General features: G+C 49.7%; 2 protein-coding genes across 5 annotated transcripts; both read left to right on the forward strand.

Annotated features, from left to right (window-relative positions):
• The first annotated feature begins 1,131 nt into the window (after positions 1-1,131).
• Positions 1,132-9,318, forward strand: LOC110127810 (cystatin-8-like). Of its 3 annotated transcripts, none has more exons than XM_020878208.2 (4): positions 1,132-1,269; positions 1,364-1,723; positions 5,557-5,670; positions 9,155-9,318. In XM_020878208.2, exons 2-4 carry the CDS (start codon positions 1,484-1,486, stop codon positions 9,236-9,238), a joined length of 438 nt encoding a protein of 145 aa, XP_020733867.2. In that variant the 5' UTR covers positions 1,132-1,269; positions 1,364-1,483; the 3' UTR covers positions 9,239-9,318. The 3 variants fall into 3 exon arrangements, with proteins under 3 accessions (XP_020733867.2, XP_020733842.2, XP_070328343.1); XM_020878183.2 differs by having other exon boundaries at positions 1,378-1,723; XM_070472242.1 differs by lacking the exons at positions 5,557-5,670; positions 9,155-9,318 and adding an exon at positions 2,414-3,312.
• Positions 9,319-18,797: 9,479 nt separating this feature from the next.
• Positions 18,798-27,423, forward strand: LOC110128480 (cystatin-13-like). 2 transcript variants are annotated; one of them, XM_020879277.2, is made up of 4 exons: positions 18,798-19,003; positions 19,935-20,254; positions 25,235-25,348; positions 27,251-27,423. In XM_020879277.2, the coding sequence occupies exons 2-4, from the start codon at positions 20,027-20,029 to the stop codon at positions 27,332-27,334; spliced, it is 426 nt and encodes a 141-aa protein (XP_020734936.2). In that variant the 5' UTR covers positions 18,798-19,003; positions 19,935-20,026; the 3' UTR covers positions 27,335-27,423. The 2 variants fall into 2 exon arrangements, with proteins under 2 accessions (XP_020734936.2, XP_020734938.2); XM_020879279.2 differs by having other exon boundaries at positions 19,938-20,254.
• The last annotated feature ends 515 nt before the right edge of the window (positions 27,424-27,938 follow it).

A 27,938-nucleotide genomic window follows, 5' to 3' on the forward strand; every position in this document is an offset into this window, starting at 1 on the left:
ATCCCCTGGAGAAGGAAATGGCAATCCACTCCAGTATTCTTGCCTGGAGAATCCCATGGACAGAGGAGCCTCTTGGGCTACAACAGTTCATGGGCTCAAAATGTTGGACACGGCGGAGTGACTAACACACATATTTACTAAAGGTGGGAAACTCTTAAAGTACCCCTGGTACTTTTAATATGTAGCAAAATTTAAAAATCATGAATGCATTAGAGTTGACCTCAGAACAACACTGGCTCAAAGTAGGTAGGTACACTTATAAATGGATTTTTTTTTTTTAAATGCATTTGTGGACTGTAAACAAATTTCAACCATAGGCTATCAGTAGTTAAGTTTTGGGGGAATCAGATGTTCTATGTGGATTTTTGACTGTACTGCGGGTAGATGCCCCTCACCCCTTCGTTGCTCAAGAGTCAACTGTACCAATAAGTGACCAGCAATAGGCCATTCCCTGGTGACTCAGCTGGTAAAGAATCAGACTGCAGTGCGGGAGACCTGGGTTCAATCCCTGGGTTGGGAAGACCCTGTGGAGAAGAGAATGACTACCCAGCCCAGTATTCTGGCCTGGAGAATTCCATGGACTTGTATAGTCCATGGGTTTGCAAAGAGTCCGACATGACTGAGTACCTTTCACTTTCTTTCACTAAATTTAAATTCATGTAATGCTTTGCATTGATTCTTTCTCTGGTCTTTTATTATGCAGAAATACTTGCATAATTTCGCAAAGATGTTGGAAAGGTGCCCAGCAGAGCGGGTCAGAGGCCAGGCGCTTAGGAAGCTGAGGTCATAGCGTGCTCAGCTTTCCACTCCAAGGGCAGAAGCAGGAGGGGCATGCCATGTGAGCCGCCTGGACCAGGACCAGGGGCCAGCTGGGGCGAGGCGCCCTCTGAGACAGGGTCACAGGTGTGGGATTACATCACAAAGTGGGACTGCCCTGGGGGGAATGAAGGTCACAGGTGACCACAGACCAGGGAGCAGGAACAAAGAGTCCCTAGACTAGGGCGTTGATGAAGCTGAGAGCGCTGGGTTCGTAGGAGAACTCTGGGCTGGGACTAGGTCACAGCCTGACTCCCCAGGACGGGGAGCGGCCGGAAAGGGAGCCGAAGTAGGAAACCTCAGAGACACCACACCCTTTACAGTTAGCTGCTTCTTACAAGTCAGAGATGCAGAAACAGGAGTGGGCTATGAGGCACACAGCCTAGGTGTGGACCCGGGGCTGTAAGTGAGCTCCCTGGAGGAGCCACCCAGGAGGAGCAGGGCTGCAGGCAGGTGGGAACTCAGACCTGGCTTCTCATGGGTGGGGCTTCTTGGAGGACAGGGCTAGTCCCACCAGCTGACCCTGATGTTTCTGTCTTGATCCAAGCTGATTCTCTCCAGGTAAGATCTCTGGAAGCTGTCGTGCCAGCAGCGGCCACCCCACACCACTCGCAGCTCCATCCTGGGAGGACAGAGACGTTCACCTGTGTCCTCGGAAGAAGGGACCATGACCAGACTCTGGGGGACCTGCCAGCTCCTGCTTGCCCTCCTGGTGGCCCTGGTGGCCCTGGGGGGCAGCACGCTTGTATACAAGGACACGAAAAAGGTCTTGAGGGAATTAAGGAACGTCAGCAGCTCAAGCAGCAATGTGAAGCAGTGTCTGTGGTTCGCCATGCAGGAGTACAACAAGGATAGCAAGGACAAATTCCTCTTCCAGGTAGTCAAGGTGTGGCAGGTGCAGATGCAGGTAAGGGCACTTACTCCCACTTTGCACACTCGCTCCTGCTTGCCCCTGGCAGCACAGACCGAAGCCAGGATGAGAGAGAGGGCATGTGAGCTGCACTGGGACCCAGTAGTCCTGGACACAGTGGCGCTGGGCCCCACGGCCAGCTCCCTTTCTTAGGTGCCATGACGACTGTCCTAGGGGCCCCAACCTATGAATTCAGTTAAACTCCAAATGGCAAATCACACATTTGTGATCCGTGTTTGCTAAGGTTGTGAGACAACTGAGCACCATGAATATTTTTACAATAATGCTACCCTGAGTGATATTCAATCTCCCCATATCCCGTGGGATGTGGGCTGACATGGAATAGGTAGGCTTATAAAGTGCCTCCTCCCAGATCCCTTCATTCTCTCAGTCCTACATCTTTTTAGCGGCAGTGGTTCTGTCCATGTAATCCGTCCCTACAGGGCCTCAGGTGACCCAGTGCTGAGAGTCATCGATCACCTGATATCCACATGGGGGACACTCCACCCCCACCTGCCAAGTCCACTAAGGGGTCCTTGGTGTTGGAATTCTGCTGACTTCTAGCCTCAGTCAGGTGTTTGGGGTGTGGTTGGGGTATGAGTACACAGGAAATTTGCAAGGATGTATTGCAAAGACATTCAGCAGACAGGCCATTGTGACAGACTTACCCCGGGTGTTGGACTCCAGGTTCTCTGGTGGCAGGAGCGGGGCCAGTCTACACGTGACCCTGTCTCCAGGAACATGTGCACCATCAGCCCGGCGTCCCCAACACACGATGCTGACGACTGCAAGCTCCATCAGGGGCACCGCCGTCACCCTTCAAAGTAAAGGCTCCTGGATCCTGTGACTTCTGCACAGGAAGAAAAGCCCTTCACGGTTTTCTCCTTTGGGACCCTCAAGCAGTAGCAGACGCTGTAGATGAGGCTGAGATGGAAACAAATGATCACAGCCTTTAGAAAGCCAGGGGACCAATTAGAAGACAAAGTGCGAGACTTCCCTGGCTGTCCAGTGGTTAAGACTGAGTTCCCCTGCTTTGGCGGGGCGTAGGTTTGATCTCTGGTTGGGGAACTAGGACCCAACATGCTGCACGATGTGAACAAAAATAAATTAATTAAGTAAGTAAAGAGCTGTCTTTCACTGGAAATCAGGTTCTACTCTCAGCCAAGACATGTTGATCAAAGAAAGAGTTGGTGGCTCATTCATTTCTGACTCTCTGTGACCCCGCAGACTCTAGCCCTCCAGGCTCCTCTCACCATGGGATTCTCCAGGCAAGAATACTGGAGTGGGTTGCCATTTCCTCCTCGAGGGGATCTTCCTGACCCAGGGATCAAACCCAGGTTTCCTGCATTACAGGCAGACTCTTTACTATCTGAGCCACCAGGGAAGCCAAAGATGATGAAAAAAAAAGACAAAACCCTGAGCCAAACTCGAGAGCTGGGATGCCGCCTACGGCACGTTGCTTGTGGGGCTTCCTTAAAGAGTTGGTGAGTCCCCTTCCTGCACCAGCCACACCCTCACCAATTAAATGAGGATCTCTGGGTGGAACCTGGGTCCCCTGCATGGTCTTGACTGAGCCCTGCCTCCTCAAGTTAAGCTGAAGGTGACACCCAAGGGCAGACAGGCTACAGGGAAAGGAGGTTGGTGGGAGGTGTTTTTTTGGGGGTTGCCCAGAAGCAGCCTCTAGCACTAGTGTTTCAGTGAAGTGGTTTATTTGAGAGGCCATCCAGGAAGCACCTGGCGGTCAGAGGGGATTGAAAGGGGGCAGGGAAGTGGCCAGTGCAGGGGAGTCGCTGAGCACGTTGAGTGTTGAGGGCACCTGGACTCCGTGTCCCTTGGGCCTCGAGGAGATGGTACAACACCTGTGCAGGGTTGGACCGCATGTAGGAGGGGAGCTGGGTTCCTCTCCCACCAGCTCTCGCCTGTCACTGGCTGGGAGATGCTTCCAAGGCCCTTGGCTCCGTCTGGCAGCAGGGAGCCCCGGGAAGCAGCAGAGTAGGTGGGTGCCTGGGCCCCCGCCAACAGTCTCCACTACAAGTGAGCAGGGAGAGTTTAGGGGTGCAAGGGGGGGGGGATGAAGGAGTGCGACTCCTAGCCCTAAGAAGCCAGTGTGAGCAGCCAGACAGGTGGGCTGTGACCAGGCCAGGCCGGGCCTCCTAGACTGTGGGCAAGATGTTCAGGCTGTCTTAGGAAGACTAAAAGCCAGAGGGGCATCAGGTTAGGGAGTTCTTGGGATCCCTGTGACCAGATGTGGTCTTTCAATCTGCCATTCTGGTTTCCTCACCTCCGGAAAGGGGCGTGTGCATTCAGGTCCCCAATTCCCTTGAATCAAGTCATCCTCTGCGTTCCTGTGGCTGGAGGAGCCGAGGCCAGGACTGCAGGGGGAGAGTGTGTTCCATGTCCAATGCCTCTGTCTCAGTCCTGGGTCGGCCACCAGCTGGCCAACTGGCTTCTCCCACAACAGCCCAGTCTCCCTGTTAGTTCTCTGGAACAAAACTAAGATGTCATTTGTTGTTGTTCAGTCACTAAGTCACGTCTGATTCTTTGCGAACCCATGAACTGAAGCATGCCAGGCTTCCCTGTCCTTCACTATCTCCCAGAGTCTGCTCAAACACATGTCCATTGAGTCAGTGAGGCCATCCAACCATCTCATCCTCTGTCCCCTTCTCTTCTCGCCTTCAATCTTTCCCAGCATCAGGGTCTTTTCCAATGAGTCTGCTCTTTGCATCAGGTGGCCAAAGTATTGGAGTTTCAGCTTCAGCATCAGTCCTTCCAATGAATATTCAGGGTTAATTTACTTTAGGATGAACTGGTAGGATCTTCTTGCTTAAGACTGGAGAGGCAGTGTGGGAAGGCCTGGTAGCAAAGGTTGACTCCAGGGGAACTTGGACCCAAGCTGCAGACACACTCCTGTCTCCTGCTGTCTTCTTCCTCTTTGCTATATTTTACTTCCCCTGATCATCAGAATCACCTGGAGGCTTGTTCAGACACTGACTGTATGCCCCACCCCCACCCCCAGCAGTTTCTGACTCAGTGGTTCAGAACCTGCATTTCCATCCACTTCCCCGGTGATGCTAATGCTGTTGATCCGGGGACCCCACCTACGAAGGTCTGGGACAGCACTGTGGAAGGACAGCCCTTATCTATTCCTGCTCTGACTCTAAGAGCTGATGGGAGAAGTATTTTCTGCATGGCGGGCTTGGCTGTCTCTAAATCCTACTGTAATCTTTTAAAACCAGATGGAGGCAGATTTATTAATAAATGGACATAAAGCAGCCTTCACCTCACTCAATCATTCATGAATCCTGTCAGCTGCTCCTGTTCTGCTTCCTAAACACTCAGAGAACAGGAAGACAGCAAGCCTGGCTACACAGGACCCTGGGGTGGGGTTAGGGGTCTGGGGTGGGGTTAGGGGTCTTGGGTGGGGAAGCCTCAATGGGCAGGGGATCTTAGGTGACAAAATCTGAAGGGGTGTGTGTGTGTGTATGGGAAGGGGCTCAAGGAGGAGATCCCATGTGGCCGAGGGTCCTGTTCCCAAGGGGCCCAAGTGAACTGGTAACACCCCAGGCGCAGGAGCCAGTTGTTCTGAAGTAGAAGGTCTTGCCTTCAGGAAGGCCCCATGCTGGATAGAGCCTCCGCCCCCAGGAATCCGGCTCCAGGTAGGGGTATCTTTGTGTGGTGGTTCCACAGGCCATCTCATAGATATGTTTGGAAGGGGGAGGAGGAGGAGATAAGGAGAGGGAATGAAAGGAAGAGCAGTTTTTCAGGGTTTGTTAAAAACATTAAAAAGTAGAAGGCTTTTTGAACAAAATTGCATGACTGCTAATCAACAGGTCACGGATTGCCTGGAATACTTTATTGATGCTGAAATCGCCCGCACCAACTGCAGAAAGCTTCCAAATGGTAATGAGAATTGCGTGGTTAAGAACACCTCCAAACCGGAAAAGGTAGGGGACACACCAACTGTCTGCGGTGGTCTTGGCTGCTCTGAGCCCCAGGCAGAACTTGTGGTACCCAGATCTTGTCTTTGAGTGGTCAACACAACTCCCAGAGCAGAGCCCCAGAGTGGTCAGTCCTGCAGCCCTTGTAGCAAACAGTGCAGGGCAGCAGACTGTGAAGGAAGCCTCGTCCTAGGGACAGGGTGCTGTCAAGATCACTCTCAGTGCAAGGCCTCCATCCCTCTGGGTTCCTGGCACAGGGAAACTTGCTCACACACATTCACTGGGAATCCACCCTCTTGGACCTGGAGGTACCACCCTACTGTGGCCCAACCCGAGGTTGCCCATCCTTGTGAAAGTATAAAGGGAAGTCCATTCATTCACTCAACTGCTAATCAAAGCTTACCTGGCACCAGGTGCTATGCTGGGTGCTGGAGATTAAGCAATGGTCAGATTAGGCATGTCCCCAACCTCCCAGGCTCAGCCTTGGGAAGAGCCCCAGGCTTGAAGTAGAGGGTTGATGTGGCCCGGGGGCTTTTGGCCTCAAGCCTGTATTTCTGACTTGGGGTGGGAGTATCCCGGGTTGACTTGAGGGCTTCCTCTGATGTTGGTGAAGCCACCCGGGCTCTCTGCATGGCAGAGGTGGGTCCCTTCCTTCACACTCATGGTCCTTCACATGAGACAGGTCAGAATCATTTGGCGGCCTTGACACACCTGGATGGCAGGGTTCCCCCTGCAGAATCAGACTCAGTAGTCTGGAGAGGAATCTAAGAACTGGTGTTGCTAATGAGCTTCTGCAGTGGGGTTCCTTGGGACTGTGCTCAGAACTGCTGTGGCATGCAGTCACAGTAGGGAAGGCAAAGTTCTTTTGACGGGAACCTAAAACTTCCTCTGTGGGCTTACTGTGAACAAATCCATCACTTCCAGCAGAGCAGAGGCTCCTCAGGACAAACATTCAAGCAGGGAGCACGTGGGATACCATCTGATCTTTTATTTTAGTTTTGTTTATCTTTTCATGGTAGTAGAAATATTGTGGGCTGAAGTTTATATTTTCTACTGGGTGCATTGAGGATAAAGGAGAGTTGTTACTTTTTACCTGTTTGTAGAAAATATTAAAGAATTAACACTAAGATTAATTAGGAAACTTGTCTCCAGGAAGCTCTTTTATTCTTTTGTAAAGTCTCCATGGCCCATCTCGGTTTTAGAACACACATTTTTAAGTACACATTTATCGATAAACAAAACTTTGTTCCTTTCTTTCCAAGTGTTTTGAATAATATGCTAAAGAGGAGTCATGCTGGGTGGTGTCTCATTCCTGGAGGACTTAATGGGATTCTTTTCAGTATTTATACCTTATTAGTAAATACTACATCAGGTGTTGATTTCCAAAGTTCTTCCAACTCCCTCTTTATCAAGAGTTTTTCTTTTTTAATTAAGGATGTTTTTCTTCTATTAATTATTCTTTCAACATCTACCAAGTATATTGAATAATTTTTCTTCTTTGACCCATTACTAAAATAAATTCAAATAATAGATCCCCTAATGTTGAGTCATCCTTATGTGTCTGAAATAGGAAGTACGTGTCTTTTTTCGGTTGTTCTGTAACTGAGTGTCGTGGTTAGTTCTCATCTGCATTGAGAGTGGTGGCAGGTGCATAGATCAAGGTGTGCAGACTTTCTGGGTGAAGCTGCATCTTTGGCAGGGTTTCTGGACAACTGGACCTGGACATGGCAAGGGACTGTCCTTGTTCCTCTGACCCGATCATCTTTGTGGAGCTTGCTATGGACACACACATGTGGCATCCTCCTCTCCTTTATGGCAAATTTCTAGTTCTGTTTGATTGCAAGGGTGCAATTCCTGAAGGTCACTCTGTGGATGGGCTTGTGCATGTGGGTGGCTAGTCTCAGGTCACTGCTTTGTTGTGGACAAGACAGCCTCTTTTTCTTGTCACCTCCCTTTGTGGGAGCCATCCTACGGGGTCCAAGCTGGAAGGGAGCAGTGGCGTGGGTGGGGTCTGCCCTCGTCTCTTAGAATATAGAGGGCTTAGTGAAGTGAAGTCACTCAATCATGTCCAATTCTTTGTGACCCCATGGACTGTAGTCTACCATGGCTCCCCTGTCCATGGGATTTTCCAGGCAAGAGTACTGAAGTGGGTTGCCATTTCCTTTGCCAGGGGATCTCCCCAACCCAGGGATCGAACCCGGGTCTCCCACATTGCAGGCAGACACTTTACCGTCTGAACCACCAGGGAAGCCTCGTGGCTTAGGGTGCCACTTTTTGTTTATGAATTTTGCTTTTCTATATATCAATATTAAGTACACTCAAACTCCCCAGAGAATGACTTGGAGTGTGGGGTACACACACACACATACACACACACACACAGATTCCATGGCCTCATCTCAAACCTACTGAATCAGAAGGTCCAGGTACAGATATTGTACACGCTTCATGTCAAGGGAATGCTGAAAAGCACTGCACAAGGGTCAGCAGTTGTTTAATATGCTGCCTTTAATTTACTGCCTTTTTAAAGGATATTATTTTCTATTTTACTAGGTAAGCCTGGGTTACAGTTTATTTCTTGGTTGTATTTTGGCTTCAGGGTTTCTCTGGTCTGGTATAATGAGAACAGGGGCTTTTCAACTTTTTTCTGCAATCAGATCAGTTTAAAGACCAAAAGAGCTTTGGATTCCCAAGGTTTGATGTAATCTGGCCATAAAATCATCTTGACTTGGTATCTTGTGGGTTTGTGGGGACCCCACAATCCTCCTTTGTGTGTGTCAGAATTCAGCCAAGACCTAACGCCCTTCTCTCTGACACTGTTTGTCCCTCACTCCTGAATTGCCCCTGTGTTTCCAGTCAGTTACTGAAGATGGCCACTGCTGTTTTTCTAGAATGTCTACCTGCCTGTCCATCTGCCTAAGCCTCTTTCCACCTGTTTGTCCATCTATTACCCACAGAGAAGTTTTCATTTGTCATTTCAATGACATTTTGAAAGGGAGAAGAAGGAGCTTTGGAATAAAATTTATGTTAGGTCCTAGAATCCTCTACGTTGCTCTTATCTGATGTATTTGTCATAAAAGCAAAAGGCATTATTTGATTATTAAGATGACATGTATTAGTTTATACCTGGCACAGAACTGTGGTATTTACATTATAGATAATATTAAGGAGGATTAAAAATAAAATCAAATTTACAACTGATCTCCCACCAAAAATATGATGATTAGTATTTGCTGTCTATCCAAGGATGGGATGGGGACAAACACTCCTCCATGTAAGTTCTGGTGGCTACGAGGGTCTGCAGCCTCCAGCCAGCAAGTTCTGTGGGGTGTTCCTTGACGGGTGACGACCCGTCTTCTGGTCTGTTTCTATGCTGCACCCAGCTCCAACGCTGGCACCTAGCTCCTACGCTGGCACCCGGTAACAGAACCACTTTTTCTCTCGCACTTGGCACACTGCTGACTTTTGCTGTGGTGGTGGTCTTTTTCAGAGACAAATGTGCACCTTCTGGGTGGGCGCACTCCCATGGCACGGCTATTTCACTGTGATGAAGAAGCAGTGTGTGGACGCCTAGAGGCTCTGGAGCCCCGCCAACATCCCTCCCTTTATGAAGAAGTGATGGCCTGTGAGCCGTTACCAACACCCTTTCCTCACGCGTGTGTCCCTGCATGTTGTTCTACTTTCTAGTTTCTTGCTATGTGGTAACAGAAGGTGGGCAAGACCCATGCCTCCTTCCTGGCCTCACAGGAGGGCACTTGCCTTTGGCTGACGTGACGGCATGCCACTAGGAATAGGGAACGTTTGTCCCTGAGCACAAAGGGTGAAGTGAGGGCTGATTCCATTTTCCACCGCACACTTGGGAAGAAATTGCTTTTTGATCGGATAACACCACTCACACACATACACGCAGACATACACACACAGAGGGCTGAATACAGTGGGTGCTAACTCACAAGTTCCTTCTGGGAGCCTCATCTGGCTTCAGACTCCTCCCTCCCTGGGTCCTGAGTGGATGGGTAACCAGGGGGCTGGGAGACCCCCTGGCAGAAGCATCAGTCCTCCCCTGCAGGGTCTCTCAGAATTGGGAGAATTTGTTTTACTTTTTATGTATGTAAGTGTCAACAGCGGTCTCAGATCAAGAGAGGTGAGGGCAATAAAGCTTCAGGGGAAGCTGAAGTACACATGTGTCTGGGGTGCACATGTGTGCACAGGTGTGCATGAGTGTGCACATGTGTGCAGGTATGTATTGGTGTGGGTATGTAGTTGTGTATGTGCAAAGAGACAGAGAGGACTTGGGGGTCTGTGAAAGAAGTACAGGGATGATAGTAGGAGATAAAACTTCAAAGAAAGCAGTCATTAAAAATACGCGTGTCTGGGCTTCGCTGGTGGCTCAGTGATACAGAGTCCACCTGCCAACGCAGGAGACACAGGTTGGATCCCTGAGCTGGGAAGATCCCACCTGCCGTGGGGCAACTAAGCTTGTGCACCACAGCTATTGAGCCTGTGCTCCTGAGCCCGGGAGCTACGACTACCGAGTCCATGTGATGCAACTACTGAGGCCTGCACGCCCCGGCGCCCGTGCTCCGCCATGAGAGGTCACCGCCGTGCGAAGGCCATGCACAGCAGCTAGAAGGTAGCCCTGGCTTGCTTCAGCTACAGAAAAGCCTGCACAGCAATGAAGACCCAGCAGTGATAAATAAATAACCGGGTGTGTCTGAGGGAGGCTTCTCTGATGGATACAGTTTTTAGTTTTGCAGGATGAAAACCTTGTGGAGATCAGGGCCACAACAATGTGAATATACTCAGTGCTACCGAATGTCCGTTTGAAAATGGTTAAAATGGGAGGTTATGTATATATATATATATATTGACCACAATTAAAATGTTTTTAAGTAACTGTCCTGTTTTAAACATGGCATTGGGTACAATTTGGGACGACAACTGTGTTCCCAAAGGTCAGGGTTTCTCCTCAGGGCCTGGTGGGTGATGGGGAAGCAGAGTTGCTGCCCCGATAGAAGGAGGTCATGAGACCCCAAGGCCATTGCTTTCGTCTCTGGCTCCTCTGAACTGAGGTCTCAAGCGGGAACATGTAGGTCTCGGTTGGGACTGTCACACTTCCCGGGGCGACACCGGGCACTCACGAGGCAGAGCCCTTGCCTCTCCTTCCACTGTCCCTCCCCCACCCCCGTCAGTCCCCACAGTCTCTCTTCCAGGCCCAGCCCTGCGCCCCCCACTGTCCTCTGACACAGCCCCTGCTCTGTCCCCCTCCCTACCAGGAGCCTCCCCCAATTAAGGGCCCAGGCTTTAGATCTGAAACAGGCTCTACGTCAACCTAATACTCTTACTCTGATTGAAAACTACTCTTTCCCAGCCAGCCAGGGGGCTCCATCTAAAAGTGCCCCCTGACACCCCAGTGGGATGCCCCCAGAGGAATAGCAGACCCCCCACCCAGCCCGGGAGCCCAGGTCAACCCACAGCCGCCTGCCGGTCACCCCGGCTCCAGAGGCACACGTGGGTGCCTAGGAAGGAACTTTTGGGATCAGCCCCTTGGGATGGGCCTTCCTTCAGGCTTGTTGGGTGGGAACCATGGGAATCTGGTGTTCATCGCAGGCCTGGGGACAGTGTGGGGTCAGCCAGATATTCCAGGGCAGGGTACCACCACAGGGGTGCTACAGGTGTGCCTTGCTGAGAGATGTCCCATACAGGTCTATTTCTAAGTGTGTGTTAACTAACAAGAAAATTTAATCTAACCTCACCTCTTTCCAACCTGCCTCTCCAGGGTGCTTCGTTTTCTCTCTCTTCACATGAAAAATGATGCCAAGCAGGCCTCACTTTTCCTTGCTGAGTTTCATGTCATTCCTGCTAAGATGTTACTGGAGTTTCTCTCTCTCTCTCTCTCTCTCTCTCTCTCACACACACACACACACACACTGTTACTTCCCCTGATGGGGAGGGGAGGGAAAGAGCCCCCAAGATCTGACCTGCGGCCTCCACTTCATCCTGCTGAAGCCCCCCTGCGTCCTGGACTTGGTTCTGAGACCCCGGAACATGGGGTCCCAGGAAATCATGGAGACAATGGAAACAGGGCCCAACCAGGCAGCCCTGGAGGACTCGGAGACTGATCCAGGGCTCAGCGGGGGTTGAGGTCTTTCCACCCAGTGACCAGTCATGGCCATTCTAAGTGCAAACAAGGAATCCATTCAGCCCAGTCCTGGGCGGGGCCGGGGGAAATGAGGCAGAGCTCCCAGGACCTGCAGGCACCCCAGGGACCACCTGGGCTATAGTGGCAGGGGGTGCTGGGCCTCCAACCTGGGAAAGGGCCAGGGGGGCTGTGGGGAGAATGCGGCCCTGTGCTGGTCTCAGAGACACGAGTGCCGCACCAGCTCTGCCGTGTCCCCCATGGCACCTTTACCCCGACACACTGCAGGTCTGCTTGCCTTGAACTGGGCCGGCGTGGGGACTGCCTGGCTCCTAGGTCCTGCTGGACTGGGAAGCCATGTGGGCACACAGACTCAGCTGCCATATGTGTCTTGGGAGAGTCCCCCTTTTTACATGGTTGGTATGTGTAGACTCAGTGGGTGCATTTCTAGAGTCTCCAAAGGAGTCAGAGACAAAAGGTCAAGACCCAGGCACCAGAAGCGTGTGGAGTGGCCACCACCATCCACTCTGTGCAAGGGGCAGGGCGGGATGGCCATGTGCAAGCTCTGGGATGGACCTGGGCTGGCAAATACAAGGGGGTTTCACTCCAACCCCGGGAGCGAAATATAAGGCCATTTCGTTTTATGGGATAAAGATTTGGGTCCTCTCTCGAGATGGATGGATATGGCCAGGGCAGAGGATGGGCAAGCAGGAGGAGGGTGCTTCAGCCAGAGGGGAGGCCCAGAGGGTGAGATGGCCCTTCTGTGGCTGAGGGTCCCTGGCCCACCTGGGACCACTGAGTGGGCCCATCTGAGCCCACTCCCCTCAGATCCACCATGGGGATGCCCGGATTCCCTGGAGACCCTGGACAGAAGCAGGCCACTGCACCGTCTGCCTTCTGGGATCTGCGGTCTCAGCCAGGGCCACCCCTATGAGAGTCAACACAAAATAGACTGGGTGAGGCACTCATCTCCTCCCACAGTCTTTGTCCCCATCACCAGGTTTCTCCTGGATGTGTGGGGCCAGGTCAACGCAGCCATTGACATGACCCAGGGCCAGCCAGAGGCTCTTCAACTCCTTCCCGAGGAGTCGTCTTCTCCTGTGGACTGACCAGAGTAGAAGGAGAGATGACTCGAAGGGCCTGAATGGCCCCTCCACAGCCCAGTGATGATGCCAGTGGGGACTGGATGTGCCCTTTTGTGCCCACTTTGTCTACAGTGCCCAGGGCATTTTAAAAGCTTCCCTCCTGCTATGCCCCATCTATGGCCTGGCCACACGGGCGGCATGCCCACTCTGGGCTGCTCCCTGTCCCCAGCATTCAGCACTCACACACCATGTCCCCACCCTCAGTGGGACTGACCCCCATGATGGGCAGCCTCCGCACTCCTCGCCGCACATGGGTCCAGCCTTTGAAGGAAAATGATGGAAGCTCAGGAAGCCACAGCAAACAGAGGTGGGGGGGCCCAGGGCAAGTGGGCACCTGGAGCTTGTGGTCAAGCTTGGCCAGGGGAAGCCCTCTCCCCACAGCGTTTTACTGACCCTACGAGCAGAGCCTGGCTACCAGGGGACCATCCCAGCTAATGGCCTCCATTCTCGGACATAAATGTTTCTGAGCACAAGTAAACAAGTCCTGAGTCCTGGCTGGTCCACAGAGCCCCCCAGCCAGGGGAGTGAAGCCAGGAGCAGGGTCGGATGTGTGACCACCTCCCAGACACCAGGACCCCTGAGCTAGGGGGCTGCTGGCCCTGTGGGGGCCGGGGTATAGCCACAGGCCAGCTCGGAAGATGAAGTTCTTATCCCAACAAGTGTTGCCATCTAGTTCAGTTCTTCCTGTATAACTGGGTCCTGGGGCTGCTTGTCTTCACCTTGGGGGGCCGCACACCCACCTCTGTGAGTGGGTCCATGGAAACAAGGGATGTGCTGGGTCAGCTGCTCTGCACATCCTGGCCAGGCAGCCTGACCATTCTGGCTCACCTATCAGGGCTGGGACACTTGGATCTGTGGGTCTCTGCTGAGGCTGGGCTGGATGGTGGCCTTGGGGACAGTGGGCAGCAGAGGCCTGAGCCCTATCTCTGCGGGTCCCTCCCGCTTCTTACTGTCAACCACATCCCATCCACAGTTGAAAAGCGTTATTTCTAAGGTCGCCTTTGTTCTTGAGCTGACACAGAGATTGACTGTTTCCACTTCCAAGTAGGCCAGGGGCAAAACAGACAGCAAGGCACTTCCCCAAAGAACAGAGAGTCCTGGGAATAGAGGGTGGAAGGGCTTGGGTCAAGGAGCTCCCTGCTCTTATCTGGACACCAGGCACCTGCAGCGTGCAGCCTTACACCCCCACAAACAGCAATGTGACTCTGGGGACCGATCTTAGGAAAAGAATTGTCAGTGGCAATGACCTGGTCTCCTGCCCCACGTGGTGCCCCACCATGGACACTGCAGGGATGGGCCCCTGGGATGTCTGACTTGGTGGGCTCAGCCCAAGGTGTGCACATGCCCAGGGCCCTGCTTCCAGAACCCTGTCTCAGAACCACACCCAGCCCCTACTCTGTCTCAGAACCACACCCAGGCCCCCACAGAAAAATGCAGAGAAAGCCCTTCTGCAATCGCTATCTCCCCCTCAGCTTGTCTGTGCAAAAAACAAGAAGGTGGGACTGTGCCCATTGCCAAGATGGAGAACTTGCTGTGTGAAGGACTTAGCCTCACCCTCTCAGTGTCACAGCAAACTTCACCCATGAGAGAGGCCCAGGGCCAGGGCAAGGCTACAGAGCAGAGGATTGCTCCAAAGTGCCGGGGGCTGGACCCCATCTTCCCTTCAGACAAAAGGAGATTTGTGATAAAATGAGGGTGATTTCTGTAGGATCTCGCCCAATCAGGCCGCCCTTGGAGCAAGACTAAACAAAAGGCATTGCTGAAAAGAAGAGCCACCGAATGAGACGAACCAAGCCGGAATTATGTATGACAGCCCTGTCAAGGGCAATGGGCAACCTTCCCAAACTAGGACTGGAGCCAGGTGTCCGACCTAAGAGAAGCAGAAGATATTAAGAAGTGGTGGCAAGAATACACAGAAGAGCTGTACAAAAAAGATCTTCATGACCCAGATAATCACAATGGTGTGATCACTCACCTGGAGTCAGACATCCTGGAATGAGAAGTCAAGTGGGCCTTAGGAAGCATCACTATGAACAAAGCTAGTGGAGGTGATGGAATTCCAATTGAGCTATTTCAAATCCTAAAAGATAATGCTGTGAGAGTGCTGCACTCAATATGCCAGCAAATTTGGACAACTCAGCAGTGGTCACAGGACTGGAAAAGGTCAGTTTTCATTCCAATTAGAAAAAAAGGTAATCCCAAAGAATGCTCAAAATACCACACAATTATGCTCATCTCACACGCTAGTAAAGTAATGCTCAAAACTCTCTAAGCCAGGCTTCAGCAATACGTGAACCGTGAACTTCCAGATGTTCAAGCTGGTTTTAGAAAAGGCAGAGGAACCAGAGATCAAATTGCCAACATCTGCTGGATCATCAAAAAAACAAGAGAGTTCCAGAAAAACATCTATTTCTGCTTTATTGACTATACCAAAGACTTTGACTGTGTGGATCACAATAAATTGTGGAAAATTCTGAAAGAGATGGAAATACCAGACCACCTGACCTGCCTCTTGAGAAACCTGTATGCAGGTCAGGAAGCAATAGTTAGAACTGGACATGGGACAACGACTGGTTCCAAATAGGAAAAGGAGTCCGTCAAGGTTGTGTATTGTCACCCTGCTTATTTAACTTCTATGCAGAGTACATCATGAGAAACGCTGGGCTGGAAGAAGCACAAGCTGGAATCAAGATTGCTGGGAGAAATATCAATAACCTCAGACATGCAGATGGCACTATGCTTATGGCAGAAAGTGAAGAACTAAAGAGCTTCTTGATGAAAGTGAAAGAGCAGAGTGAAAAAGTTGGCTTAAAGATCAACATTAAGAAAACTAAGATCATGGCATCTGGTCCCATCACTTCATGGCAAATACATGGGGAAACAGTGGAAACAGTGGCTGACTTTATTTTTCTGGACTCCAAAATCATTGCAGATGGTGATTGCAGCCATAAAATTAAAAGACACTTACTCCTTGGAAGAAAAGTTATGACCAACCTAGACAACATATTAAAAAGCAGAGACATTACTTTGCCAACAAAGGTCCATCTGGTCAAGGCTATGGTTTTCCCAGTGGTCATGTACAGATGTGAGAGTTGGACTATAAAGAAAGCCGAGCACCGAAGAATTGATGCTTTTGAACTGTGGTGTTGGAGAAGACTCTTGAGAGTCCCTTGGACTGCAAGGAGATCCAACAAGTCCATCTTAAAGGAGATAAGTCCTGGGTGTTCACTGGAAGGACTGATGTTGAAGCTGAAACTCCAATACTTTGGCCACCTGATGCGAAGAACTGACTCATTGGAAAAGACCCTGATGTTGGGAAAGATTGAGGGCAGGAGGAGAAGGGGATGACAGAGAATGAGGTGATTGGATGGCATCACTGACTCAATGGACATGAATTTGAGTAAACTCTGGGAGTTGGTGATGGACAGGGAGGCCTGGCGTGCTGTGGTTCAGGGGGTCACAAAGAGTCTGACACGACTGAGCTACTGAACTGAACTGAATTGTCCAGCCCTGGGCAGTGTCTCCTGTGTGTCTCGCTCGCCTCTGCCTTGGCAAGCGGCCAGCGAATGTGACTAGGGAGGAAGGTGATTCGGCTTTTTCCTTCCAGGCTCTTTGCTTTTGAGGCTGAGTTTGGAGTTTGGGCCTCAGCAGCACAGCCCTTCATGGTGGCGTCTGTCTGGCTGAGAGCTCACCCTCTCTGCCTCCGAGCAGATCCTGAGTCCTGCAGGTGGCCAATGGCTTTAGGTGGATGGTGGAAAGCTTTGGGAGGAGTGGTTCAGAGTGGAGGGACAGAGGCCTAGAGAAAGGAAGACTAAATCACCAAACAATTTATTTCAGCAACGCTCTCTGGCCCTATGCTTAAAATTCTCCAAGCCAGGCTTCAGCAATACGTGAACTGTGAACTTCTAGATGTTCAAGCTGGTTTTAGAAAAGGTAGGAGAACCAGCGATCAAATTGCCAACATCTGCTGGATCATTGAAAAAGCAAAAGAGTTCCAGAAAAACATCTATTTCTGCTTTATTGACTTTGCCAAAGCATCTGACCGTGTTCAGTTCAGTTCAGTTCAGTTGCTCAGTCATGTCCGACTATTTGTGACCCCATGAACCGCAGCACGCCAGGCCTCCCTGTCCATCATCAATTCCTGGAGTCCACCCAAACTCATGTCCATTGAGTCGGTGATGCCATCCAACCATCTTATCCTCTGTCGTCCCCTTCTCTTCCCACTTTCAATCTTTCCCAGCATGAAGGACTTTTCAAATGAGTCAGTTATTTGCATAACTGACTGGTGGCCAAAGTATTGGAGTTTCAGTTTCAGCATCAGTCCTTACAATGAATATTCAGCACTGATTTCCTTTAGGATGGACTGGTTGGATCTCTTTGCATTCCAAGGGACTCTCAAGAGTCTTCTCCAACACCACAGTTCAAAAGCATCAGTTCTTCGGTGCTCAGCTTTCTTTTTAGTTCAACTCTCACATCCATGCATGACTACTGGAAAAAACATAGCTTTGACTAGACGGACCTTTGTTGCCAAAGTAATGTCTTTGCTCTTTAATATGCTGTCTAGGTTGGTCATAGCTTTTCTTCCAAGGAGCAAGCGTCTTTTAATTTCATGGCTGCAGTCACTATCTGCAGTGATTTTGGAGCCCCCAAAATTAAGTCTGTCACTGTTTCTGCATGTAAGTTATATGTACTCTGCATGTAAGTTAAATAAGCAAGGTGACAATATACAGCCTTGATGTACTCCTTTCCCGATTTGGAACTAGTCTGTTGTTCCACATCCAGTTCTAACTTTTGCTTCTTGACGTGCATACAGATTTCTCAGGAGGCAGGTCAGGTGGTCTGGTATTCCCATCTCTTTCAGAATTTTCTACAGTTTGTTGTGATCCACACAGTCAAAGGCTTTGGCGTAGTCAATAAAGCAGAAGTAGGTGTTTTTCTGGAACTCTCTTGCTTTTTTGATGATCCAACAAATGTTGGCAATTTGATCTCTGGTTCCTCTGCCTTTTCTAAATCCAGCTTGAACATCCAGAAGTGCACTGTTCACTTACTGTTGAAGCCTGGCTTGGAGAATTTTGAGCATTACTTTGCTAGCACGTGAGATGAGAGGGCTCCTGATTTCCAGCCCAGGATTACGTCTCAGGCATCTGACCCTTCAGCCAGTAACTTTCAGGTCTCACATGCCCTGTCTGGATTTCATCTTACAGGCCTCAGGTATGATCCCCCTGGGCTGGAAAGAGAAACAGTGATTTCCCAAAGTCTGAGTTCGTGGAAGTCCCTCACCATGGCTGAAAGGCCCCCGTGTAGAGCGAGACAGAGTCGTGACCGTCAGGGGAGTCCAACTTGGGACAAGAAACACACACAGGGGAGGAAACTGGACCAAGGGGACAATCTTGGACATGTGGAGAGATGGCTGCCATCTGTCCATCCCACGGCAGATCACACACCTGTGGCCATCGCCAGCCTTTGGCTTTGTGTCCTCGGCACCAACCCTGGGCTCCCCTCCTGAGCCAGGAGGCCCAGGTCCCCTGAGCCTGGCTGTTTGGTGCCTCCTTCTGCCTCTAAGAGCAAGGAGGTCCCACAATAGGACCCTGAGAGAGACACCCTGGAGGTGGCTTCACTTCCAGCTGCCCATCCAAAGTGCAGAGATTTAGGAAGTCCAGAGGCGTGGGGGGATGGGAACTCAGTGCTGGCGGCAGACACTGTGGGATGCCCAGTGAGTCTATGGGCTTGAAGGCAGAGGGTCCCCCATCAGAGGGGCTGGTCACTTGGGCTACATCAGTGTAGCCCTGCTACATCAGGGGGGTAGGGCTTAGGTCACAAAGGGGCCACAGAGGTGACCACTGGCAGGGAGGGCAGCTGGGGGCAGAAGCACCCGACCTTGGCCCCTACAGACACCCTGAGCAGGCATATGGCTGTGAACTAAGTGTGCCGGAAACGAGCCGGCCACAGGCGGGGGCCACTGCGCTTAGGTCCTGGAGAGGGGGAGAGGCTGCCTGCGGCCGGCGGCCAACTCAGGGCTCGGCCACAGCACTGTGGAAAGGGCCTTGGCGCTCAGGTGGGTCTGGGTGTAGCCCTGGTGGGCAGGAGACGGCCCTGGGCGGCCGCCCCGTGTGCCCAGGCACTTGGAGCAGGAGAGAGCCACTCCTACCCCTCGTGTGCCACATTGAAGCTGCTGTGGAGCAGAGGCAGGGCGGGAAGGGATAGGTTACCACCGGCCGGGAGGGTGGGCAGGAGAACCCGGGGTCCGTGTGTGTCAGCCTCCCCACAGGTCATTCTCTGGGAGGCACAGGTTTGGTTGGTGATTCCTGGCAAAGGGTACGTGGCAACCCCAGATGGGCAGCTGAATTAAGACCCTGGGAGTGTTTGGTGCTGGATATCTATATCTAGGCCCCAGGAGTCTCTTGGTTTAGACACCACATCCTCTGTTCAGCCCGGACACTCTGTCCTTACTTCTCTGGGCAAACGCACCCCATGGATCCTACTTTGGCTCAGGCTGCTAGCTCCTGGTCAGCCCCCGACACCCGAACCGCTGCTTCGGCCTCGAGAGCTACATCCTGCGGGTCCTCGTCAGCTGGAGGGCTTCCTCTAAAACAAAGGCTCTTCACAAGTGGCATGCCATCCGTCATACATGTGGGCGAGACTGAGCCGGACAGCCCTGGGCTAAAGCAGACGCTCAGTCATGGGATTCTTGCCTCTTGAGTGTAAAGGACTTCTCCACGGGGCTTGGAGAGATGGGGACACAGCATGTGTGGTGCCTTCCATGGGCTGGCTAGACTCACTCCCACTCAACAGACAGGTCCCAGCACAGACAGGTCCTAGGCAGCCATCAGGAAGATCAGGTGTGTGTGTGTGTGTGTGTACACGGAGGTGTGTGTCCTTCCAAAAAGGAAGCATCCGAGGTGGGCAAATGGACTGAATTACACAGTCTCGCAGGCAGCTTCTTTTTGGGCAGATGATGTTAACAGTTGTTCACTTTCCACCTGCAGCAGCGCTGGGAGGGTCCTGTGTGGAGGCAGCCGGGCCTGCTAAGCCTCGGCAGAACAGGAGGGACTTGGCCTGAACCCCCGGTTGAGGAGCCATGGCCAGGATCTGCCCTGGCCTGCTGCTCTGGATGACCATGGTGGCCCTCGCGTCCAGAGGTGTCCAAGCCTGGGGTTCCAAGAAGGTGACAAGGGAATTCCAAGACATCCCAGCATCCTATGTGTATGTGCAGCAGGCACTGTGGTTCGCCATGAAGGTGTACAACGAGGCCAGCAGGGACACGTATGTCTACAAGGTGACGAACATTCTGAGGTCCCAGGAGCAGGTTGGTCGCTCTTGCTTCTCATCCTTTGTCCCCGCACCCACCTTTGTGGGAGGGCCCTTGTCAGCTGAGAGATACCTGGAGCCAAAATTTATAAACTTTAATCTAGGGGTTTAGGGAAGAAAGTTAATTAAGTTTTCTCTTTTATAATTCTGGGGTAAAACATAATATATCCATTCAAATTATCGTTACATCAGAAAACACAGGTGAGAGCGCAAAGGGGCTCTTAAAGGGGCCACATTTGGGATGGTGTGAGCAGGTATCATCCACCTGAATGTTGACAAGGATGCATTATGACACAGTGAACAAGTAAACAAACTCCACACCCAGCTTCATTGTAAATAAGAATCAGGGTAGAAGGGAAGATTCCTCTTTACAGAAAAATGCCTACTTAGAAATGTGAAAGAATATGAAACTAGAAAATCACCTTTTGCAACCACCAAGGTAATAACAAACTCAGGCAAAGATCAGCAATGAATCTACCACCCAAGATGGAGAGAAGTAAGGGGAAGGGGCCATAGCTACAGGGATTGCTTTTTAATTAATCACAACCAGAACACCCTGGACAAACTGACACTACATGCCTCTGACGTGACATCACTGCAAGGACATGGCATCACTCGTATACTGTGCTCCTGCCCCAAATGTGTAAGGGTGATAGTGAGGGCCAATTAGACAAGTCCATGTTATGGGGCGCTGCTTCCCAGGTGGTGTTCATAATAAAGAACCCCTCTGCTGATGCAGGAGATGTAAGAGACGTGGGTTTAATCTCTGGGTTGGGAAGATCCCCTGGAGGAGGGCATGGCAACCCACTCCAGTATTCTTGCCTGGAGAATCCCATGGACAGAGGAGCCTGGTGGGCTACAGTCCGCGGGGTCGCAAAGAGTTGGACACAACTGAACTGGCTGAGCACACACACAAGCATATTATGGGGCATTCTCTAAGACCACTTCAAAATATCAGTGCTGTAGATTTCAAGGAAAATAATAGCAATGAACCTATTTGCAGGGCAGGAGTAGAGACACAGATGTCGAGAATGCACTTGTGGACAGAGAGAGGGAAGGAGAGGGTGGGATGAACTGGGAGAGTAGCACTGATATACACACACTGCCATGTGTAACACAGACGGCTAGCGGGAAGGGGTATATAGTACAGGCAGCTCAGCTCGGTGCTCTATGATGACCTAGAGGGGTGGGGTGGGGGCGTCAGAGGGAGGCTCTAGAGGGAGGGGATACATGTATACATATAGCCAATTCACGCTGTTGTGCATGTTGTTGTGCAGCAGAACCTAACACAACATTGCAAAGAAATTATACTCCAATTAAAAAGTTGATAAAAATTTAAATATCAGTGCTGTGAAAGATGGGGTAAAGCAGGAAATGGTTCTCTTGAAAGGAAACTTAGGAAGCATGATGATAAAGGCAAGATGTGTTTCTGTGTTGTCTCTTGGATTTAAAATAATACCAAGGACTTCCCTGGTGGTCCAGTGGCTAAGACTCCATACTCCCACTGCAGGGAACCTGGGTTCATATCCTGGTCAGGGTACTAGATTTCACATGCCACAACCAAGACCCGGTGCAGCTAAATAAATAAACAAACAATAAAATAATGCCATAAAGGATGCTCCTAGGGCAGCTGGAGGAATTGGAATATGGACTGTGTCTTAGAGGAACCAGCACTGCGTTTCCTGAGAAAGAGTATTGTCCTGCTGTCTATGCAGAAACCCAAGGTGGGGTTGTTGGGGTGCAGGAAGCAGTCGTGGTGGGGGCAGAAGGTGATGTGTTGTGGACAGATGCTGGCCTGACCCACACCTCTCCTCCACTCACCCCATCTTCCCCCAAAACTTCTCCCCCTCAAACCACCTTTGAGCCACCAGCAACCAGCCTCCCTTTCCTGTTTCCTTGTGCAGGCAGAAGTTTTACTCATGGTCCTGACCCTCTAAGAGGTGGGACACCTGGCACCTTGTCCGTCTGCACAGGCTGTGGGCCCTGGGCTCCCTCTGGTTCTCACTGTGGCCCCAGTTGTGTGCTCTGTGTTTTTAGGAAGCATTACCAGGGCCAGGATGTGCATTCCCCTATGGGTGGCTGAATTAAAACCCCACATCCCTGGGGGCTCAGATTTAATAGCTGTTCTTAATGAAGTTCCTGCCTTTCCTGGGACTAGTCCATTTTTCTTAACCTGTGCTCTCTGTTTATATAAACAGAAATAGATGGCTCTGCTTTATAGGCTGATATTTAATCTCTTGGGCTTCTCTGGTAGTTCAGTCAGTAAAGAATCCACCTGCAATGCAAGAGGCCAGAGTTAGATCCCTAGGTCAGGAAGATCCCCTGGAGGAGGGCATAGCAACCCACTCTAGTATTCTTGTCTGGAGAATCCCCATGGACAGAGGAGCCTGGTGGACTACAGTCCATAGGGTGGCAAAGAGTCAGACACAATTTAGTGACTAACCACCATTTAATAATAAAATAAACTAAAGGCCCACATATCTCAAGACTTAAATATCATTTCATACTGTTTGCTGGTTCTTTTCATGAGTGTCCATTTTATTTCTTAGTTCACTGTCAGCTCTAGAATTCAGGTAAGGATACAAAAGAATCAAGTGGAAACAGGTTAAAAGAGAGGCTAGGAGAGAGGTGTTTTAAATTCGCTTGAAAATATATTGAAGAAAGGGGTAAGGAAGAATACACCATCCTCAAACAAAAGCGAACAGAAAAATACTGGGTGACAATTCAGATAAAACTTAATAAAATACCCACAGGCCCTATAGATGGAAAACTGCTCTATTCTACTGAATGACTTAAGTTAAAACTACAAAGATATTTATCAGCAGTTGTCACTCACAGCCTGCAGTCTAATCTGGCCCATGGCCCTTCTTAGTACATCACATGAGATATGAATGAATATAAGAAACCAAAGGAGACTATTTTGTGATATGTGAAAATTATATTACACTGAAACTTATGTCCATAAATACAATTTTATGAGGACACTGCCAGGCATACTTTTTGAATGCGTCTGGGCTGTGTCTGTGCTGCAAAGCCTGGAATATTTCCTCTCTGGCCCTTAAAGAAAAAGCATGTAGCTACCAGCTCCAGTTCACAGAGGAGGAAACAGGCACAGAGAAGTTTAGAAACCTGCCCAAGGTCACACAGCTACAAAGAGAAGAGCCAAGATTTAAATCCAAGCTGTCTACTCTTAATCCACCGATGCTACTGCTTCTAAATGGTGCTGGCGGGGCCAAAGATACAATGGTGCAGCCAGCCAGGAGGGCACGGTGTCACAGGAGGCCAGGGGAGTCAGAGAGGCCCGGCCATGGCAGGAGTGAGGTGCTGAATCCACAGCTGGACCCTCATCTGCCTCCCTTTCCTGGGCAATCAGAGGCGAAGGTGGGGCCGGGGGTCAGTCAGTGGTTGTTGAGCATGATTTAGGGCAGTCTGTTTTTTTGGCAATTTTCACTTGGAAATTTACTAAATACAAAGCACTCATTCTCAGCTGGGCACAGATTTTGCTCTTCAGGGCATTTTTGGCCATAGCCTGAGATGTTTCTGATCATCGCAACTGAAGGGGCTGCTATTGAGATTTGAGGAATGGAGTCCAGGAATGTGGGTCATCACGCCTCAGGCATAGCACGGCCCCCACAGCCAAGAAGTTCAAATGCCAACAGCCCCAAATGCCAACAGCACTGGAAAACTTGATATCAGGTCCTGAAAAATGTGCTTGGGGTATATTTGGAAGTAGTTGAGGTAAAAAAAATGAAAGTGACCACTGACTTCTTCACATCCCCCACAGACATCAATCCTGGTGGGCATCCCTGCAAGTGTCCTTTCAGACACTTAGTGCATAGCTGAAAATTAAAAAAAAATATGTTTTATACTCATGAAACCATACTTAGATTTCTGCTCACACCCATTTTGTTCAGTGTCCAGGCGACTTTTCCAGAACTTCCAAAATGTTTACTCTATTTTCTGAATTATCTCTTATTCTGTGCTCAGGTACAGAATCTAACTAACCTGGTCATTCTCTTTAAATATTCTCTCCCTAACGTCTTATAAACTTTGTTTTCCTGTTCAGGTTGTTTCTATGTCCTGGCTATTGTAAATAGTGCTGCAGTGGAACATTGGGGTACATGTGTCTTTTTGAATGATGGTTTTCTCAAGGTATATGCCCAGGAGTAGGATTGCTGGATCATATGCGAACTCTATGCTCAGTGTTTTAAAGGAATCTCCATACTACTCCATAGTGGTTGTACCAACTTACATTCTCACCAATAGTGTAGAGGGGTTCCTTTTTCGCCATACCCTTTTTAGCATCTATTGTTTGTAGATTTTTTGATGATGGCTGTTCTGACCTGTGTGAGGCGACACTTCGTTGTAGTTCTGATTTGCATTTCTCTAATGCATAGTAAGGTCGAGCATCTTTTCATTCTTCAATCATGGGAGTGGACGTTTACCATTGCTCATGTGGGTTTCTTCATGAGGCCTCTGTGAGTACAGGGCTGTGGTGGGCTCTGGACAGGGTGGGGAGGGGTGAGGGGAGATAGATGCCTGGAAAGTCAGGGATTTGGGAGGGTGTATGACATGGAATAAGGTGTAGACAACTAAAACTGCCAAAGGGAAGCAATATATTCTAAGTGGATTTCACTGAAAATGTTGATTCTTTCCCAAGCTCCAGTGAACAAACCACTAGTTTTCCCAGGAAAATGGCCTTTAGGAAATAGCTTTCTTGATTTATCTCGGTGAGAGCTGTCATTGCTTTAAAATTAAATATCATAATGAAAAAGATCGAGAAACAGAGAGACAGAGAGAACAAGGTAAGGACCACTTCTGTGTTGCCCCAAAACTCTGTCAGAACAAACTCTAGGAGGGAGGGAGGAGGGGAGACGTCCTTTGCCCTAAGAAGTTAATGACATGTTTGTTTGTCAGAAAAGACAACTGATACCACATATTCTTTGATGATCTCTAACTTGAAATGATTCACGGACAGGTCACGGATAGTTTGGATTACCTTCTTGAAGTTAAAATTGAGCGGACAATGTGCAAGAAAATTTCAGGGACAACTGATAACTGTTTAATACAAGAGGATCCCAAAATGCAGAAGGTAGGTACTAAGACAGCCTTCAGCAACCTTGAATTATCTTGCTTGAAATCACTCATTAGCCTCCAGGTAGTCTTTCCCATCTCTGCCCTTACAAGGCTCATGCAACTCTTACAGATTCCCCATTTCAGATCTCCAATAGGTTTTGAGCTTATCTGTTTTCTTTATTGAGTCTTAGAAAGGAAGAAAGGGTAACTATCTGATCTCCTTGGGGAAAAGTTTTAAAACCTGGTATTATTTTAAATAGTTATAGGCCTGGTTCACGGAAGGTAGGAAATTTGAAAATTTTCCAAAGTACTAAGTAGCTGAAAATCAACTACAGAAGAAAAAAACAAGATCAGCTATAACTACCCTTATGGAAAGTTTACTGCTGTCAACTTATTGTTATATATCCTAGTTTTTCTTATATTTTATATTTGTGTTTTTGTGTAGTAGGGAATTGCACTGCACACTGTTCCATCATTTGGATTTTTACTTAATAATAAAATCTAAGAATTTCTGAAACTGTACAGTTATTAGAGGGCAGTATCACTGCAGACAGAGACTGCTGCCATAAAATTAAAAGATGCTTTCTTCTTGGGAGAAAAGCGATGACAAACTTAGTATATTAAAAAGCAGAGACATCTCTCTGCTGACAAAGGTCCATAAAGTCAAAGCTATTGCTTTTCCAGTAGTCATGTACAGATTTGAGAGTTGGATCATAAAGAAGTTCAAAAAAACTGATTCTTTCAAACTGTGGTGCTGGAGAAGACTCTTGAGAGTCCCTTGGACTACAAGGAAATCCAACCTGTCCATCCTAAAGGAAATCAGTTCTGACTATTCATTGGAAGGACTGATGCTGAAGCTGAAGCTCCAATACTTTGACTGCCTGAAGTGAAGAGCCGATTTATTGGAAAAGACCCTGACACTGGGAAAGATTGAAGGCGGGAAGAGAAGGGGACGACAGAGGATGAGATGGTTGGATGGCATCACCGACTCAATGGACATGAGTCTGAGCAAACTCTGGGAGATAGTGAAGGACAGGGAAGAATGGGATGCTGCAGTCCATGGGGTCACAAAGAGTTGGGCACAAATTAGAGACTGAACAACTAGAACAACTAATATGTTCCCCAACACTGCCAGGAACCAGCTCAAATCCTGATCCCCTGCAACCTGGATGCCCCATCAGTCTGGACTCAGTTCCTCCATGGCCAGTTTGGGTTCCTGGTTGTTTGGTCCTTTGTCCCCCTCAACCTGACCCCGTAGTCTTTGTATCTTACACAACTTCAGTTCTACTGAGTGCCACGTTGATATAATGGAGGTTTTCTCACTTTATATTTTTATTCTGATTGAATAAAGATTTTAGTCGAGAAGAGGGACAGGGTGATCTCACCCAGGTCAGAGCTGGGAGCACTGCTCCTTCTGCAGGGTCTGTGTCTCCTTCCAGCTCCCCAACTGCAAGCTTTTCCTGGTGGGACCTGGCCAGATTCTGTTCCCCTTTCTAAAGCCTGTAGGACCCTGACTATTCTTGTGGTTCTGCCTCCCCTGGGAAGGACCCACTGGGCCCTCCATGCAGCATGGGGTCTCCAGGGGCTGCAGGAAGTCTGCGTGGGGCAGTGGCGGGGGACGTCCAGAGCTGGACAGGAGACTTTCTCAAGACTAATTCATCCTGGGCTCCAACGCTTGCTCTCCTGGAGCAAATGGAGCCCTGACTGTGATGACCTCATATCACAGGGACATGAACCGAAGTGGCACTCAGTTGCGAAGCTGTCTCCTTAGCCATCAGGTCAACTGTTCGGGGGCCTGCAGGAGCTTGACTGGCCCCGCCTTAAGCCAAATATTGACACCTGGAAATAGGAGCTTCTGGTTTTCTTTTTTTTGGAATTTTTCTTGCTTATGAGTTATTATTCTTTTTATCTCTTCCAGATGTTTTATTGTACCTTTATTGTGGCATCCAAACCCTGGAAATTTGAACTCAAGATGCTGAAGAAAGAATGCAGTCCTATCTAATGGTCAGCTAGCCACTCTGCAACTCTCGTGTGCATTTCAAGAAGTGAAGATACTTGTAAAGCACTTAAATAGCACATCTGACCTCTCGACTTCCCTTTTGTAGCCTGCTTGCTTTTTGTGCATTCTCCAGGCGCGAAGGCTATGGATGCGGTGCTGGTAGGGTAGCATCTTCTTCTTGGTCAGTGCATTTACCAGTGGGGACAGTCTGCTCCCAATGAATGGAAGAGAATGTGAACCTGTTACCATATTTCACCAGGCTCTGGGCACAAATTACTTTCCATTGACAGCTCTTTGTGTGGAACTAACAGGAAGCCCCATTCCTCCATTGCTTCAGGTGGGGAGTTTCTGCAAGGCCCTGAGGATGCTTTGAGAATGTCTGTCCATGGATTTCCATGGAAAGATCCCTCCCAGGGCTCCAGAAGGCATAGCATCATGGCTTCAGACACAGTTTTAACCCCTCCCAATCCAATCTGGGAGGTCGTTGGGTGATTGGGAGACTTGTGTTTTACTTTCGGTTTTGAATTGAGACAGGAAAATGTGAGAGTGATGGTGCAGGAAGAGAAAGCTGCATTTGGGCATGTGCACGTGTGTGTGTGCTCGTGTG

The sequence above is a fragment of the Odocoileus virginianus genome, chromosome 9 (assembly GCF_023699985.2).
Source record: "Odocoileus virginianus isolate 20LAN1187 ecotype Illinois chromosome 9, Ovbor_1.2, whole genome shotgun sequence".
NCBI lineage: Eukaryota > Metazoa > Chordata > Mammalia > Artiodactyla > Cervidae > Odocoileus > Odocoileus virginianus.